Genomic DNA, 16,317 nt, shown 5'->3' on the forward strand with positions numbered 1-16,317 from the left:
CATCTCTTCCTGTGAGAGCTTGTTAAGGCCTAGAACATGATAGGGATTCCTATTTAAAAAAATTTTTTTTAATGTTTATTTATTTTTGAGACCGAGACAGGGTACGAGCAGGGAAGGGGCAGAGAGAGGGAGACACAGAATCTAAAACAGGCTCCAGGCTCCGAGCTGTCAGCACAGAGCCCGACGTGGGGCTCAAGCCCATGTTCTTTCTAGATGACATAATACACTTATACTTGGTAATGTCGTATGATGGAATCCTATGCAGCCATTAAAAATTATGTTTCCGAAGAATATTTAATGACATTGGAAATGCTTATAACATAATTATAAATCTTTTTATCACTCTGGAAAGAAAGATACCTAAACATCAAAAGCTGATATTTCAAAGACTAGTAGAGTTTGCTGGGGATTTTTACTTTCATATTCTATTGTATTTTTCAAATTGTCTGCAATAAGTGAGAATGTATTAAGATATTCAAACAATATAGATAAGCGTACTCCCCAGAAGTAATCTCCCACTTTTAATTTTGGAGTGTACTGCTCACACTTTTACTCTGTGCATTTAAATACATATAGAAACATAATTTAAAAAACACAACATATGATCTAGTACATATTATTCAGCAACTTGAGTTTTTCACTTACTATTTTTATGCCACTACATATATATTAACCTCCTTCTCTTCTAGTGTTGCATGATGTTCCCAAAATTAGATATACTATAGTTTTACTATAATAGCATATATGCAGATTGTTTCAATTTCTTATTACAGACAAAGCTGTAGTGGATCTTCTTATAGATATTTGTCAGTGCATATATGCAAGGATTTTGGAAGGCAGTTACCAGGAAGGGAAACTGCTAGCTCAAATGCTGTGCACATTGTACATTTCATTTTTTTTAATGTTTATTTTTGTGAGAGAGAGACAGAGTGCGAGTGGGGGAAGGACAGAGAAAAAGGAGACACAAAATCCAAAGCAGGCTCAAGCCTCTGAGCTGACAGTACAGAGCCTGATGCAGGGCTCGAACCCACAGAACGCGAAATCATGACCTGAACCCCAAGTCCGACACTTAACTGACTGAGTCACCCAGGCGCCCCACGTTGTACATTTCAGTAAGTACTAACAAATTACCCACAGGAAAGGTTTTTCTATTTAAAAAAAAAAATTTTTTTTAACGTTTATTTATTGAGAAACAGAGAAAGACAGAGCATGAGCAGGGGAGGGGCAGAGAGAGAAGGAGACACAGAATCCAAAGCAGGCTCCAGGTTTTGAGCTGTCAGCACAGAGCAGACATGGGGTTTGAACTCACAAATGGTGAGATCATGACCTGAGCCGAAGTTGGATGCTTAACGGACTGAGCCACTCAGATGCCCCCCAAAAAGGTTTTTCTAATTTATGCTATCATTAGTAGCACGTGAGTTTCTCCACACCCTTGCCAACACTTGATATTATAAATACTTAAAAATTTTGCCAATTTTATAAGGGAAAAGTATATGTCTTGTTTTAATTTGCCCTTCCCTGGTTATTGAGTGTCACCAATTTTTTAAGCTTATATCTGTCATTTGGATTTCCTCCTGTCTCAACTGTCTTTTCATATCCTCTCCCTTTATCTATAGGATTGTACTATCCTTTGTGATAGGTGTTATTTATATATTTTAAATATTAGTCTTTTGTTATACAGGTTTCAAAATTTTCTGTCAGCTAATTGTGTTCTACTGAACAGAATTGTCTATTTCAAAATAGTCAAGTATTTTTCTTTATGGCTCTTGGGTAGTTCTTTTTTTTTTTTTTTTTTTAAGTTTACTTATTTATTTTGAAAGACAGAGGTGGGGGGAGGGGCAAGAGAGAGGGAGAGAGAATCCCAAGCAGGCTCCATTTTGTTAGTGCATAGCCCACTGCAGGGCTCAAGCCCACATACCATGAGATCGTGCCTTGAGCTGAAATCAAGAGTTGGACACTTAACCAACTGAGCCACCCAGGAACCCTTAACTATGAGGATGGTAATTTTGTGACAGGTAGGGGGCAGACATTGAAACTATATGTTTTTCAAATAAATAACTAGTTGTCCAAACACTGTTTATTAACCTTTCTCCACTGACTTGAAATGCCATCTTCCTCATATATACATAAGATTGTTTCTGTATTAACTTTTCTGTTCTATTATCTATGCTTATCTCAATGTCATACATTTAATCTATGCTTTTATAATATGCTTTGAAAGAAGGCAAGTTCCACCTTCCCCCTTATTTCATTTATAATAAAAAAAAAGGTTTTAAAAAGTCTATTCTTCACTGTTTAATTGCCTGACTCTCCCTTCTTCCTTGGGTTCCATATGACAGGGAGGTAACATTAAAAATATCCATAGGCAAAACAACGGAGCATGGAAAAGGAAGGAGACAAAAAAAAGAGAAATGTTTTCAAGATGGTGTTTTTTTCGCCCTATACCTCAAGAAGCTACCCTATGAAATATGCCACGTACAAAATAAGGTAGATCTTGTATGTTTAGCTACTGTTGAAATCAAAGCTGTCTCTGGCTTTCATTACTAGTTAGTAACAAATGGCAGGCACCATCTAAACATAAAATGGATGGGAAATAGAAACATGACTCAATTTGAGAACATGAGCAAGGACTAAAATGAACGAAGAATATAGTGAGAGAAAATAAAATACTGGTATTATTTTTATGGACCCATCTGTCAGGAGCTAAAAATCTTTGAGCTTAGTGTGTCCATTGTATCCTGAGTTTTTTTCTGCTACCTCTATTTATGCCACTTGATGTTTTATATGAATTATAGAGGGATCAATTCTTTACTTAATAATTGAAATGACAGAGAAAGAGAAAGTACTATTAGGGATATTATAGTAATGAGTAACAGAAATATCCTGTTAATTAGAAGTTGGTAGGCATTAAAAAGAAAACCCAGCAAGTAAGTGTCTGTAGTAAAATATACACACTAAACAGTTTAACCTTTAAATCTACATGCCATTGTACACAGTATGGTTATATTCAACTTAAAGTTGTACCTGTTCTCAGAGTAAAGCTAACGTTACACAAGTAGGAGCAGTCTTGTGGGCAAGGGTGGCTTTAGCTCAAGTTAATTAAGTTACTTTCAATGAATTTAGTTGTTTGTTGTTGAAAAAACATGTTGATAAGGCGTGATTGTCAAGGGTCTTGGGTACAATGCAGTGTGTACTCTAGTTACCCCCACTGAATTTATATTTTAAAATGTTCATAGTTTGTTAGCTTCATGAAACCTAACAACCCTTGTTGCCAAAACCAAATTTTTGTAAACCTGAAAGTGTACTTTTTTGAGAAAACATTGAAGAATAGTGTAACTATTTTACATATCAGATGAAGTGGAGCTCATCCCGGTAACCCGTGGGCCTTTCCTAGGAAACTCGCGCTAAGGAATCTTTTGTCAAGTTGCTTTCAAACTACTCATATTCCAAATGCGGTGCTTGGCTAGTAAGTGTGCTTCTGAGTTCGTTCTATAGAGGGCGCTGGTGAGAGGCAGGAGCCTGTGGACGCTATCTTGCGGTTGCGTACGTTTAAGAGCCTCCCGCTTTCACCCGGTGGGCTAAGAGTCTTAATTGCCATCTGACGGGTCTGGCTTTTCCCACTCTGTCTGGTGCCCCCTGGTGCTCATCACCTGCACAATCTTGAGTAGTTGCTAGGAGCAAAGGGGTCCAGAGAGCCTAAGGATGCTTTCAAGGAAAGCATTCCATTACTGTGAACTACATGGATCCAGATTTCCTCTATGTCCAAAGCCACGGAATAAGTTACACATGTACATTCGTGCACCTCTAGAAAAAGGGTATGTTGTTTTACTAAGCCTCCAAGCAAACGAAAGATGGAAATTAAGCTCAACCGACTACATAGGCAAAAGTCAACTCAGCTCTCCCAAGTTTGTGGTAAAAGACGCAAAGATACGTGGACCTTATCTTTTCTAGGATTCTCCCCTCCACCGCACCGTTAGTATTTTTCTGGCAAAGCAAAGGATTCGCTATGAATCCCGGATTTCAGGAGAGCAGCCCGTCTTTGAGAATCAGAATATCTGTCTTGGAGCTGGAACTGAGAATGTGGCCTTAAAGGCTATGGAAGGGAAGAGGATAAGAGGTAATACTCCCCGTCTCCTTCCCCAACGCATTTAACCAATATTAATCCCATGCACAATCTTCACAAAGTTTCTTTGACCCCACAGAGGGAGTCTTCAGCCCCTCCGGCTTTCTGAGCTCAGGTTCTAGCTCTCTTTGCTTTGCTTTCCTCCTCCACCCCCACACCCCTACAGTCACTCAACGCTACTGCGGCTCTCTCCATTAAAGATGAACAACAGATCATCCTTCATTGCATGGCAACCTCTTAGCTCTCTCTCGCCTCAACGGAGCATGATGGAAGTCTCTCCTCTCGTCCTGCCTCCCTCTTCCTTTTTTTCTTCCTTCCCCTTTCTCGCAAATTAAACCCTAAATAATGATTTTCCTAGCTTGACTTAAGGATGGGGTTTAGCGACCCACCGGGACGCTCCCATCAGCCTTCCAGAAGGGGCGGTTTCCAAAGAAAACTACAACTCCCATGAGGCATCAGGGTAAAGCAACCACAGAGCATCACGGAAATCGTAGGCTCCCTCGTCCTCAGTCCCTTTCATCCTTCTAATGCCAAAACTACAAGTCCCAGGGAGCCTCGGTACTAGCACGCCTGCGCTAGAGCCCCGAGAGCGGGGTGGGGGTGGGGCGCCCCGGGCGGCGGGGGGCGGGGTCCGAGCGGGCTGTGTGGAGGCTTCAGACTCCCGGCGCCATTTAGCGCGGAGAGTTTCCCCGGCGGACGCGGCTCTTCACACTCGGCCACTCTGCGCCCCCATCTTCGGTGACAGAAGGCGCCCGGTGGGGGTGACTACTCTTTCCTCTCCCTAACCCCCTTCACCCAGTCCTCTCGGTCTCCTCTACTCTCGGCCCAGAGAAGCAGCGGAGCTCGGGCCCCGCGGTGAGCGGCCCTCCCCTCCCCACCGTTCCCTCCCTCCGTCAGCCCCCGGTACCGGCCCGGGAGGAGACGAGGGTTTGCCAGGCCCGGGGCGGGCGGGGAGGCCTCGGGGAAGGGGGGGCCCGCTCCTCAGGCACCGAGGCTTCGAGGCGTCGGCCCTTCCCGTCCGGTCGATGGGCGCCCTGTGAGACTGGTCCCCCTAGCTGGGGGCGCGTGTGGGAGGAGGCGACCGATTGACTGACCGGGAGCCCCCGGCCGGCCCTCCCTCTCCTTCCTCGGCCCCTCCCACTCTCTTCGGCTGTGGGGCTGCCACCGCTCGGGAGTCCGCGCCCGTCCGTTCCTCGCGTTGCCGCCGCCCCCGGGGCCTAGCCCGCCCAGCTCGGGAAGCGGCGGCGGCGGCGGGGAGCTGGAGCCGCCGCCGCATCCGCCGCATCCGCTTCGACTTGGTGCCGGCCCCTTGCCCTGCCCCTCATGACTGCGGCGCCTCCGCTGCTCCAGCCTTCCCGGCCGTCTCTCGCCGCAGGATGGATGCGGACCGTGAGGCGCTAACCCCCGTGGCTCAGCTCCTCGATCGCCCTCCGACGAGCCCGCCTCGTGAGCCGTATCAGCCGCCGCAACTGGGCCCAGGGGCCCGCGTCTCCTTCGGGGCGGCTCGTCAGTGCTGAGTGAGGAGCCGGCCGTCCAGGTGGATCCGAACCCGCCGGCGGCGGGAGGCGTCGCAGCGGGACCCGCACACCGCCGCCGCTCCTCGGGCTCGGCCCCTCGCCTTCTCTTCCTTCACGAGTTCGAGCCCGCTCGCCTCGCTCCAGCGGACCGACCATGTCTGGCGGCGCCTCAGAGAAGCAGAGCAGCACTCCGAGCTCCTTGTTCCTTTCGCCGCCGGCGCCTTCCCCCAAGAATGGCTCCAGCTCCGATTCCTCGGTGGGGGAGAAACTGGGCAGCGCGGGGCCCGACGCCGGAACTGGCCGGACAGAGGAGTACCGGCGTCGCCGCCACACTATGGACAAGGACAGCCGTGGCGCGGCCGCCACCACTACCACCACTGAGCACCGCTTCTTCCGCCGCAGCGTCATCTGCGACTCCAACGCCACTGCGCTGGAACTGCCCGGCCTTCCCCTTTCTCTCCCCCAGCCCGCCGTCTCCACGGCAGCTCCGCAGAGCACCCCGCCGGAGCCCCACCGCGAGGAGACCTTGACCGCCACCGCCGCTGCCCAGGTAGCCCAGCTGCCTCCCGCCGCTGCCGCCCCCGGGGAGCCAGCCGGCGTGGGCGCTGTAGCCGCGACCGCCCCCAGCAGTACCGGCAGAGACCGCCAAGTTTCCCAGCCCAACCATGTGGGGAGCAAAGAGGAGCCTCCGTCGGCCAGAAGTGGCAGCGGCGGCGGCGGCAGCGCCAAGGAACCACAGGAGGAACGGAGCCAGCAACAGGATGACATCGAAGAGCTGGAGACCAAGGCCGTGGGAATGTCCAACGATGGCCGCTTTCTCAAATTCGACATCGAGATTGGCCGAGGCTCCTTTAAGACCGTCTACAAAGGTCTCGACACTGAAACTACTGTGGAGGTCGCCTGGTGTGAACTGCAGGTATAGCCCCACTTCTTTATCTTTCGGTGGTTTGGATCTAAATTTAGCTTGGTTAAGCCAGTTTATCGAATTCATCCTTTACAAGTCATTATCTAACTGTTCGCTCGGGGGCTGGGGCGGGGCGGGGCGGGGCGAGGAGTACCAACTTTGCAAGAGATAGAAACTAGAATTTGTGCATGTACGTAGGGTACCCGATGTAGGGTAAGAATTATTGGTAGCCAAAGAGATTTGATACTGGAGAGGGAGTGATGAAAATCATCTGAGTACAAATGCATTACCTACTTGTTATTGTTTTAGTGTCTGGCAGGAAACTCGGAATTAGTGGGAAAGTTTCTGAATTAGGAAAGTACAGAGTCTTCTTGCCTTGTGCATTTCCATCTCATCAGAGGCTCTGCACTGTTGAGCTCCTGGTGTGTTACATGCTCGTTTCCATCCCTGACATCAGGCTGTACTTTTAAAATAAGAACGACCTTGTTCACGAATGACCTTACTTTGGGAATGACCTTACTTTGGGTATATCCTAGTTGGTGATTGCACAGGCATTTAATATAAACTATATAAAAAAGATTTTCTTCTCTGAATAAATGCCTCGGGACTAAAAGGGTACAGTAAGTGTTTGATATTGTTCCACCTAGTGATGCTTAAGCCTTTTGGTAACTGGCAGTTATCTGACAGTGTTAATTAAAACTAGTATGTCTTCAGTCCGTTCTCTATACAGTGAACAGTACAAGAACCCATGTACAATTATAGAAGTGCTTTTAGAGTTGTAATGTCACTATTGTTATTTTAAACTTGTTATGAAAGGTTTTTAAGCCGAACTTTTACAAGAGTCTAAAGGACTCACGGTGCTTTGCTTTTAACCTCTCGGAGAGGTTTTCATGGGGTAAATCATGGTGTGTCATTCTGGTTGACAGATATATTCTAGGTTTAAATAGCTAGGTTTGGGTAACTTGTTGCTTGACCTACAGCAACGTGCTTGAATGTTCTCCTCGTCCGGAAGTGAACATAGGTTATTGGAAGAAGCAGAGTTCCACTGAATGAAAAAGTTAGATACATTATACATGAAAATGCCTGTTACCCATATTCTTCTTGTCAAAAAAATGGACCAAGATAGGATATGAAAATAACAATAATCTAGAAGTTTATTTTATCCATTAACTAATATGTTAATACTTAACCCTTTGAATGTCACTTTCCAAATGACCAAGGCCATATCAAATGTGAAGGGAAGTTAACATGTGGAAGGAGGGGAACTTAAAAACTGACAACTTCTTTAGGAACATAATAATTTCTTAAGTTTTACATAAATGGTGTAGAACTTCTAAGGCATTGTGAAATAAAAGGAACTCAGTTTCATGGTGATTTGTATTGGAAAGGGTGCAGCTTTAAAAAAAAATCTTGTAAAACTATGACTTTATTCCTGTTGATCATCCTCAGAAACTTAAGTCTGATTCCTTTTGGTTTACAGGCAAAAATTCCATTTATTCTCTACATACAGACACTTTTCTCTTGTACAAGGGGTGCCTATTACTGTTGATCCTGGATTTTATTCTTCTGTTATGGTTTTATATTTGAATAGGTGCCTTTTGGATACATATTTTTTTTTAATTAGTTACCTTACTTTCTTAAGACTGGACCCAAGTAAACGTTGATCACTTTATGGACTAATTTTGTTAGTTTCAATTATTTAACCTTCAAGACTTCTCAGAATGTAATTGTGTTTTCCTTAATCAATGGTAATCTTTTGATAGTTTATCTTGGAACTAATGATACAGTGGAAAAAACTCAATTTGCCTAATGTCATAATAATTTTGTCCTCTCAGTTTTTCTTTGAACTCATGGCTTTTTGGATTTTTGTTCTCTGTCTAGACATGGGCATGGTCAAATTAAAGAATATCTGATATCCTTATATATAATATCACCATCTTATTTTTAAATCAGTTAAGGATTTGGCTGCAGAACCAAATCCTAGTTCACTGAGTGGTACCCTGGTTTAGAAACTTCCTTATGTCATTTGACTCTGTTTATGCAATTTTTCATTTTGTTTTTTAAAATATGATTTTCCTAGCCCCAGATGTTTTATACAGTATTTTTGGTTTTTTGATCAGTACATTTACCTAATAACTTATTCATTAGGTTAGTTTTGAGTTTTTGTTTTTGGATACAAATTAAAGGATTACTAAAGCATTGGGAAGAAAGGAAAGCCTTTTTAACTAAATGTATACTTCTAACGTACATATTTTTCTGGAGGAAGACAGGAGAAATTCTGTATTCAGTTGTTAAATAGTGTATTAAAATTGGAAGAAATCTTAGGTTATTCTGCCCAGCTACTTATTTGATAAATAGCCTGAAATCATGGAGCAGGTAGATGACTTGCATAGATTGGTAAGAATAAAATTTAAACTGGTTAGGATCTAATAATTTGGGAAATGTTAAAGCTTTTGTAGTTTAGTAGGTTGCTAATTAGTACATCTCAAATGAAGCAGTTGTATTTTGGTGTGGAAGTCGCTGTCAGATTTCTGGGGAAGTCTGACCCAATACCCTATGGTTTAGAGTATTGATTTTATCAATTTAAGTGTACAAATAGGCTTTTTAGGATAGAGAATGGGTGAATGTGGTATATAAATCAAACTTGTTTCCATCAAGCTAATTTTAAGAGTCACAGTATGCAAGTATCAATTCCTAATAAATAATACTAGGTAATACTTTGATACCACAGGATCTTAGCTGATAACTGATCTTTTAAGCTGCAGATTTCTTTAAATTTTTTTTTTTTTTCAACGTTTATTTATCTTTGGGATAGAGAGAGACAGAGCATGAACGGGGGAGGGGCAGAGAGAGAGGGAGACACAGAATGGGAAACAGGCTCCAGGCTCTGAGCCATCAGCCCAGAGCCTGACGCGGGGCTCGAACTCACGGACCGCGAGATCGTGACCTGGCTGAAGTCGGACGCTTAACCGACTGCGCCACCCAGGCGCCCCTAAGCTGCAGATTTCTTTACTTGATTTTATTAGGCAAATAACATGACTTAATTTTAGTACTCTGTTGCCTTGGTCAGAAAATGTTATTGCCCAACTTTGCAGAGTTTATTGCTTTTCTGTAGAGACATCTTGGTTTTTTTAAGAAATGTAGCATAACTTTTTAAAGAAAATGTATTTATACATAGATTTGTGAATGGTTTTGATTACTTTAAGTACTTTTCTCCACAAATTGCTTCTAAATAGAGTTCGCTTGGTAACTTGATATATTCACTTTATATTTTGATGAGATTGTTTCCAGATCTACTTGGAAGGGGAGGTCAAATCATAAATTTTGGTTAAGCTCCAGTGTACTTAGTGCTGGCTTTACTCTGGCTTTTTTTTTTTTTTTTTTTTTTTTTTTTTTTTTGGTAAATTAAAGCTTATGTCTCATCATGAGTATCATGAGTATGTGATGAGTTTTTTTTGGACTTAATTTTCTTTTTTTTTTTAAGCTGAAGTATAGTTGATACAGGTGTTATTAATGTTTTATGAAAAGTTTAGCAGTGCTGCAGAAATGTGATGTGGTTTGTGATTAAGAAACCATAACTTATTTCTTTGCTTTAGTTCTTAAAATAACCCATTGAACTGAATCTTCCACTTGAATATTGATTTTCTTTTTTTGCCCTTTTTTACATTTGTGCCAAATTCCGTGTTTTTCAGGATGAGAATCTGCAGTAATTTTCAGTCCCAGGAACAAGATTTCAGGGAATAGTCTTTGGAGTTTTGTTTGTTTTAAAGCCCCTGAGTAACTGATGAGTATAAACAAAATTGAGATAACACAAATGTAGCTGTTATGCAAATTAAAGAATGATTGGTAACTTGTTTGAAGTAATCCTTTTCCCTTCTAATAATACAGAATAGAATTAAAGAAGATAATTTTGTTAGGTAAGATACGCTTTAAAATATATGTAAATTTATTGCTGTAGGAAGTAACCTTTGTGGTACAGGTGTTGAGAATTATATTTAGGTTGACTTTTCAGTGATATTTCTTACTTAGTCTTTGGGGTCTGAATGTTTTCCTTTTCTATTATTTACCTTTTTTCTCATCTTAAGTATCACAGTTGTTCCTAGTGGAAGATTGTTTTTGTCAAAAACAAATGGGGACTGGGGCGCCTGGATGGCTCAGTCAGTTAAGCAGCTGACTTTGGCTCAGGTCATGATCTCACAGCTTGTGAGTTCGAGCCTCCGCATCGGGCTCTGTGTTGCCAGCTCGGAGCCTGGAGCCTGCTTCGAATTCTGTGTCTCCCTCTCTCTCTCTCTCTCTGCCCTTCCCCTGCTCACACTCTGTCTGTCTCTCTCTCTCAAAAAATAAACATTAAAAAAACAAACAGATGGGGACTCTATTATTATCTGGTGGTTGAGTTCATTTCTTGACATTCAGGTTTTAGTGCATGATCCTGGTCATTTGAAAGTCGTTCTACTTAATCTCTATGGAAACATTCAACTAAAACTGGGCTCTCATTTTCAGAAATCATTCTAAAGCTGTTATTTGGTTTTCTAATATAGATTTAAGATTTTTTAAATGAAGCTGTAAAAGTAGCAAGAGTAGTTATGCTCAAATTATAATTTCTGAAAATGTTAGTATAACATGAAAAAATTCATTAATAGTTATTAGGTTTTGCTGTATCAGTTCTTTATTTTTAGCATCTTGCATTTTATTTGAGTTTTTTTTTTTTTTAAGTTTATTTATTTTGAGAGAGAGAGTGTGTGTGAGCAGGGGAGGGGCAGAGAAAGGGAATTCCAAGCATGCTTCCGCACTGCCTGCTCAGAGCCCGATGCAGGGCTCAATCTCACGAACTGAGATCCATCATGACCTGAGCTGAAATCACAAGTCAGACGCTTAACCGACAGAGCCACCCAGGTGCCCCTATTTGAGGATTTTTTTGGTTTTCTTTTCTTTTTTTTCCTTTTTTTAACAGGACCACTGTAGTGTGCAGAAATATGTGAGACTTAGCATGCACCTCCTGAATTTAGATTTGAAGAGGGCATTATTTTTCTGCAGTATAATATAGTAAATAAGAACTTAACTGCCTGAAAAAAAAAAAAAGAACTGCTTGAATTCAAATCCTGACTCAGCTAATGATTATGTCACCTTGGGCAACTTTGGGCCAATTTCCTATCGATAAAATGGAGTGTAATAAGAGTTCCTACTTTATAGAGTTGTTGTGACAATTAAATGAATTAATATAAATGTAAAACATTTCCGGGAGGACCTGGCACATAAGTATTAACTGTGATGATACAGCATCTCTTTACGCTTTTTGAGGATATCCGTGAACATTTTGTTTGATTTGAAAAATCATGTAGCAAAACTCTTTACTGTTGCCTGTCACTCTTACAGGGGGAACTTTGGGGTTGAATATGTTGTTATCAGTGCTTTGAAATTCTTTAGCTTTACCTGTCTTCTGCCTTACTTTGTAATTTCATGACCTGTCACTTTCTCAAATGCCAGCCTTTCTGAATTACTGCCCTCCAGAATTTGCTAAGATCTTTTTCCTTTTGGGATCATTCTTACAGTATTCTTCAGATTGATTAGAAGTTGTTTATATTCTTTGTTTGCTTCACTAGTCTTTGAGCTCTTTGAAGGTATAAGTTCATTCTCAATATACTTTAATAAATACTATATTCTTTTCTAAGTTAAAAATAGTTGTAGATCTCAGGGATGTTTTCTCCATACTTTCCTCTCTTTGGTCCACAGCTGATTCTCTAATCTTGTATTTGGAGAGTTTATTGTAGTATAATACAATACCATATAATGGAAAAGACTTCGAAGGCAGAACATTTGGGTTCTATGTTATTCAGTTATCTGACCTGAGTAAGGAACTTAATCTGTAATGCTGACTTATTAGTAACGTGACTTAACTGGATTGTTGAAGATAACTGGAAAACTATGTGAAGGTGCTTGAAAACTGTAAAGTGTTATAGACAATAAAAGGATGATGGTGCTTTAAAAAATCCAATTTGAAAGGCCATAAGTTATTGCTTATTACAAATTGGTTGAATATTTTAAACTTCTTAGTTAAAGTTGGGTTTTAAGAACTTTTTGGCTTGTTACTTTAGGAATTGTATTAAATCTTAAGACAGGGGAGCAGCTTTTCAGACTGAAGAGAAATTGCCAGAAGCTCTTCTTTTTTTTTTTTAATTTTTTTTTTTTTAACGTTTATTTATTTTTGGGACAGAGAGAGACAGAGCATGAACGGGGGAGGGGCAGAGAGAGAGGGAGACACAGAATCAGAAGCAGGCTCCAGGCTCTGAGCCATCAGCCCAGAGCCCGACGCGGGGCTCGAACTCACGGACTGCGAGATTGTGACCTGAGCTGAAGTCGGATGCCCAACCGACTGAGCCACCCGGGTGCCCCCAGAAGCTCTTCTTTAAAAAAAAAATTTTTTTTAATATTTATTCGTTTTTGAGAGACAGACACGGCATGAGTGTGGGAGAGGCTGAGAGAGGGAGACACAGAATCCCAAGCAGACCTTCAGGCTCTGAGTTGTCAGCACAGAGCCTGACGTGGGGCTCGAACCCGCGAACCGTAAGATCATGACCTGAGCCGAAGTCAGAGGCCCAACTGACTGAGCCACCTAGGCGCCCCGCCAGAAGCTCTTTTTAAGAATGTTTTCATTTGGGAGAGGATTGTGCCTTTATCATGTGGCCAACTCAATTTTGTGTGTAGTTTTTAAAAGGTTGGTTATTGGTTCTTTCTACACGAGAGGAAAGATGTCAGTAATTTGCTTGGTTTTGTTTGTGATTGACTTAATTGATCATATCTCCACCTTAGTTTATATTAATTTAGATTTTTCAGATGGGCTTTCATAAAGAATTTACTTTTTTTTTTACTTTTTTTTTTTTTAATCTTTATTATTTGAGAGAGAAAGAGACAGAGAACAAGCAGGGAAGGGGCAGAGAGAGAGGGAGACACAGAATCAGAAGCAGGCTCCAGGCTCTGAGCTGCCAGCACAGAGCCTGACGCGGGGCTCGAACCTACAGACTGTGAGATCATGACCTGGGCTGAAGTCAGCTACTTAACTGACTGAGCCACCCAGGTGCCCCAAGAATTTACTTGTTGATATTGCGACTTGAATCTTAGCATTTCAAGATAGACATATTAAGGTTGCTATACTAAATGAATGTGTTTAATGATTTTCGGAAAAGAATCCTCAGTTAAGCTGTTTGTCATCACAAGCAAATAATACAGTTTCTCTCTGAATTTAAGCTTTCTTAAGAAATCTGCGGTCCATGAGTTGGAGCCCCATGTTGGGCTTTGTGCTGACAGCCTCAGAGACTGGAGCCTGCTTCGGATTCTGTTGTCTCCGTCTCTCTCTGCTCCTCCCCCACTTGCACTCTGTCTCTGTCTCTCTCTCAAAAATAAACATTAAAAAAATAATAATTTAAGAAAGAGTGTTTAGAAATCTACTTGATATAATCATCATATTCAGGTTAGTTAAGAAGAGCCACACTAATTATTTCTGTAGAAATAATTGCCTTTTATGTAGCCAAAGTTCAGCTTCTCAGAGACAGATGTCTTTTTTTGTCAGTATGTGCATGGTGGATGGTCTTATGTTAATCAAACACAAACTAATATATAAACCAAACAGTGAGAGGTAAAACTAATTAGTAAATCAAATCATTATTAATATGTACATTTTCTCTTAATAGAAGTAAAAGTTTCTTTGGAATAATGACAAGATCATCTTAATAGCTAATAGTTTTGAGCTAAATAACCTGGTATATCTTTGTGGATACTCTCCTTACTTGGACTGGTAGGTCATTGTGGATTAAGGTCACTTTGAGAAATGCAATAGATCATCTCTTTAACATGCTGAAGAATTTCTAGATATCATTATTATATTTATATTTACATGCTCTTTGAATGCTTCACATACCCCTCCCACACAAATACTCAGGTATAGGCAGTGGAGAGTAACTAAAGAATTTTAAGCAAAGAAGTTAGGTAGATTTGCCTAGTGGTAATTGTGGAGAGTGGACTTAAGGAGTACAAAGGATATGTAGAGTTTAGTTAGGGGTATGAGCATGAGATTTCTATGGCCTGAATGAGGGCGGAAGTAGAGGAGTATAATCTTTAAATATTTAGGAGATAAAATATGTAGGATTTAGTGATGAATTGGCAATTTGGAGGAAAAATGAAGGAGATAAAAGGGTAGGGATAGATGATTGTGCTGTCAGGTGAGGGAGGGAATAAGAAAGAATTACGGGTTTTGTTCTTGGGGGGAGGGGAAAGCCTGTGGAGATATATATTCAATTTGACATGTTAAGTCTGAGGTACTTGTGAAACCTCCGTGAAGAAGTTCAGTAGGCATTTGGATATATTATTGAAGCTCAAAGCATAGGTCCAGGATATAACTGTAGATTCCCAAATGTCTGTGTTAGTCATAGCTGAAATAATGCAAGTAAATGAATTCATCTAAGGAGGGGATATATATATAGAGAGAGAGAGAGAGGGAGAGGGAGAGGACGAGACAGAGGAGAATAATTTTCCCAGGGCAAAATGGGTGGGCAAAGGAAAGAACCCAGGGGTTAGACTAAATAGAAGAATGGCAATATCAAGGAAATAACATTTTTTTTTTTAACGTTTATTTATTTTTGAGACAGAGAGAGACAGAGCGTGAACAGGGGAGGGGCAGAGAGAGAGGGAGACACAGAATCTGAAACAGGCTCCAGGCTCTGAGCTGTCAGCACAGAGCCTGACATGGGGCTCGAACTCACAGACCGCGAGATCATGACCTGAGCCGAAGTCGGACGCTCAACCGACCGAGCCACCCAGGCGCCCCTCAAGGGAATAACATTAAAAAAAAAGTTTTTTAATGTTTATTTATTTTTGAGAGAGAGACAGAGCATGAGTGAGGGAGGGGCAGAGAGAGAGGGAGACAGAATCTGATGGCAGGCTCCAGGCCCTGAGCTGTCAGCCCAGAGCCTGACGTGGGGCTGGAACTCACGAACCACAAGATCATGACCTGGGCTGGGTTGAAGTCGGACACCTAACCAACAGCCACCCATGTACCCCTATCAAGGTAATAACATTTTAAGAAAGGAATATAGCAGAGAAGTTCAATTTGCATAGTAGTAATTTTGGAGAATATATTTTAGAAGGACTAAAAAAGAATTGTAGTGATTAGTTAGGCTTTTGAAATCGTTTATTGCATTTGACTGTTAAGTCATTAACAACAAAATTTGCAATTATCTAAGAGAGAAGTGAGTAGGGGTAGATATAACACTGGTAACATCCTAGATTTATGTACTGTTCACTAGCCTCCTATGGCTATTTAACTTAATTAAAATGAAGTAAGTTTTAAAAACTGTGTGTTTCAGTTGCTCTAGCCACATTTCAAGTGCTCAGAAGCCATGTGTGCCTCCCATATTAGATGGCATAAAGAACATTTCCATCATTGTGGGAAGTTCTTTTGGAATGTGCTATATGTAGATCTTGGGTTGAATTGTGTGTGGGTTTTTTTTTGTTTTTAATAGCTTGATTGAGGTATAATTTATATACTATAAAGAATATACAGTGTGGTGCTTTTATAACTTAAGTTACATATTTTTAAAATGTGTTCTGTATTAATAAAGTAAAAATAGCCATCCTTTTTTTGAAAAGATGTACAAAGGATGCTATCACAAACAACACATATACATGCAGAATTAACAAAGATAAACATTATGTCACATTTGCTCCAGATATTTGGTGATCCTACAGTTTCAGAATAGGAAATTTGCAGTGGATTTAAGGGA

General features: G+C 41.4%; 1 protein-coding gene across 29 annotated transcripts in view; it reads left to right on the top strand.

Moving 5' to 3' along the window:
• Positions 1 to 5,469: 5,469 nt before the first annotated feature.
• WNK1 (WNK lysine deficient protein kinase 1) overlaps positions 5,470 to 16,317 on the top strand; it is a 169,919-nt gene continuing 159,071 nt past the window's right edge. For all 29 annotated transcript variants that reach the window (XM_086714374.1, XM_086714378.1, XM_086714377.1 and 26 more), the window contains exon 1: positions 5,470 to 6,556. In XM_086714374.1, coding sequence (XP_086570500.1) covers positions 5,795 to 6,556 — 762 coding nt within the window. In that variant the 5' untranslated portion in view covers positions 5,470 to 5,794. The remainder of the gene's footprint in view (positions 6,557 to 16,317) is intronic.

Source organism: Puma concolor, chromosome B4 (assembly GCF_028749965.1).
Source record: "Puma concolor isolate L17-30 chromosome B4, mPumCon1.1.hap2, whole genome shotgun sequence".
Taxonomy (NCBI): domain Eukaryota; kingdom Metazoa; phylum Chordata; class Mammalia; order Carnivora; family Felidae; genus Puma; species Puma concolor.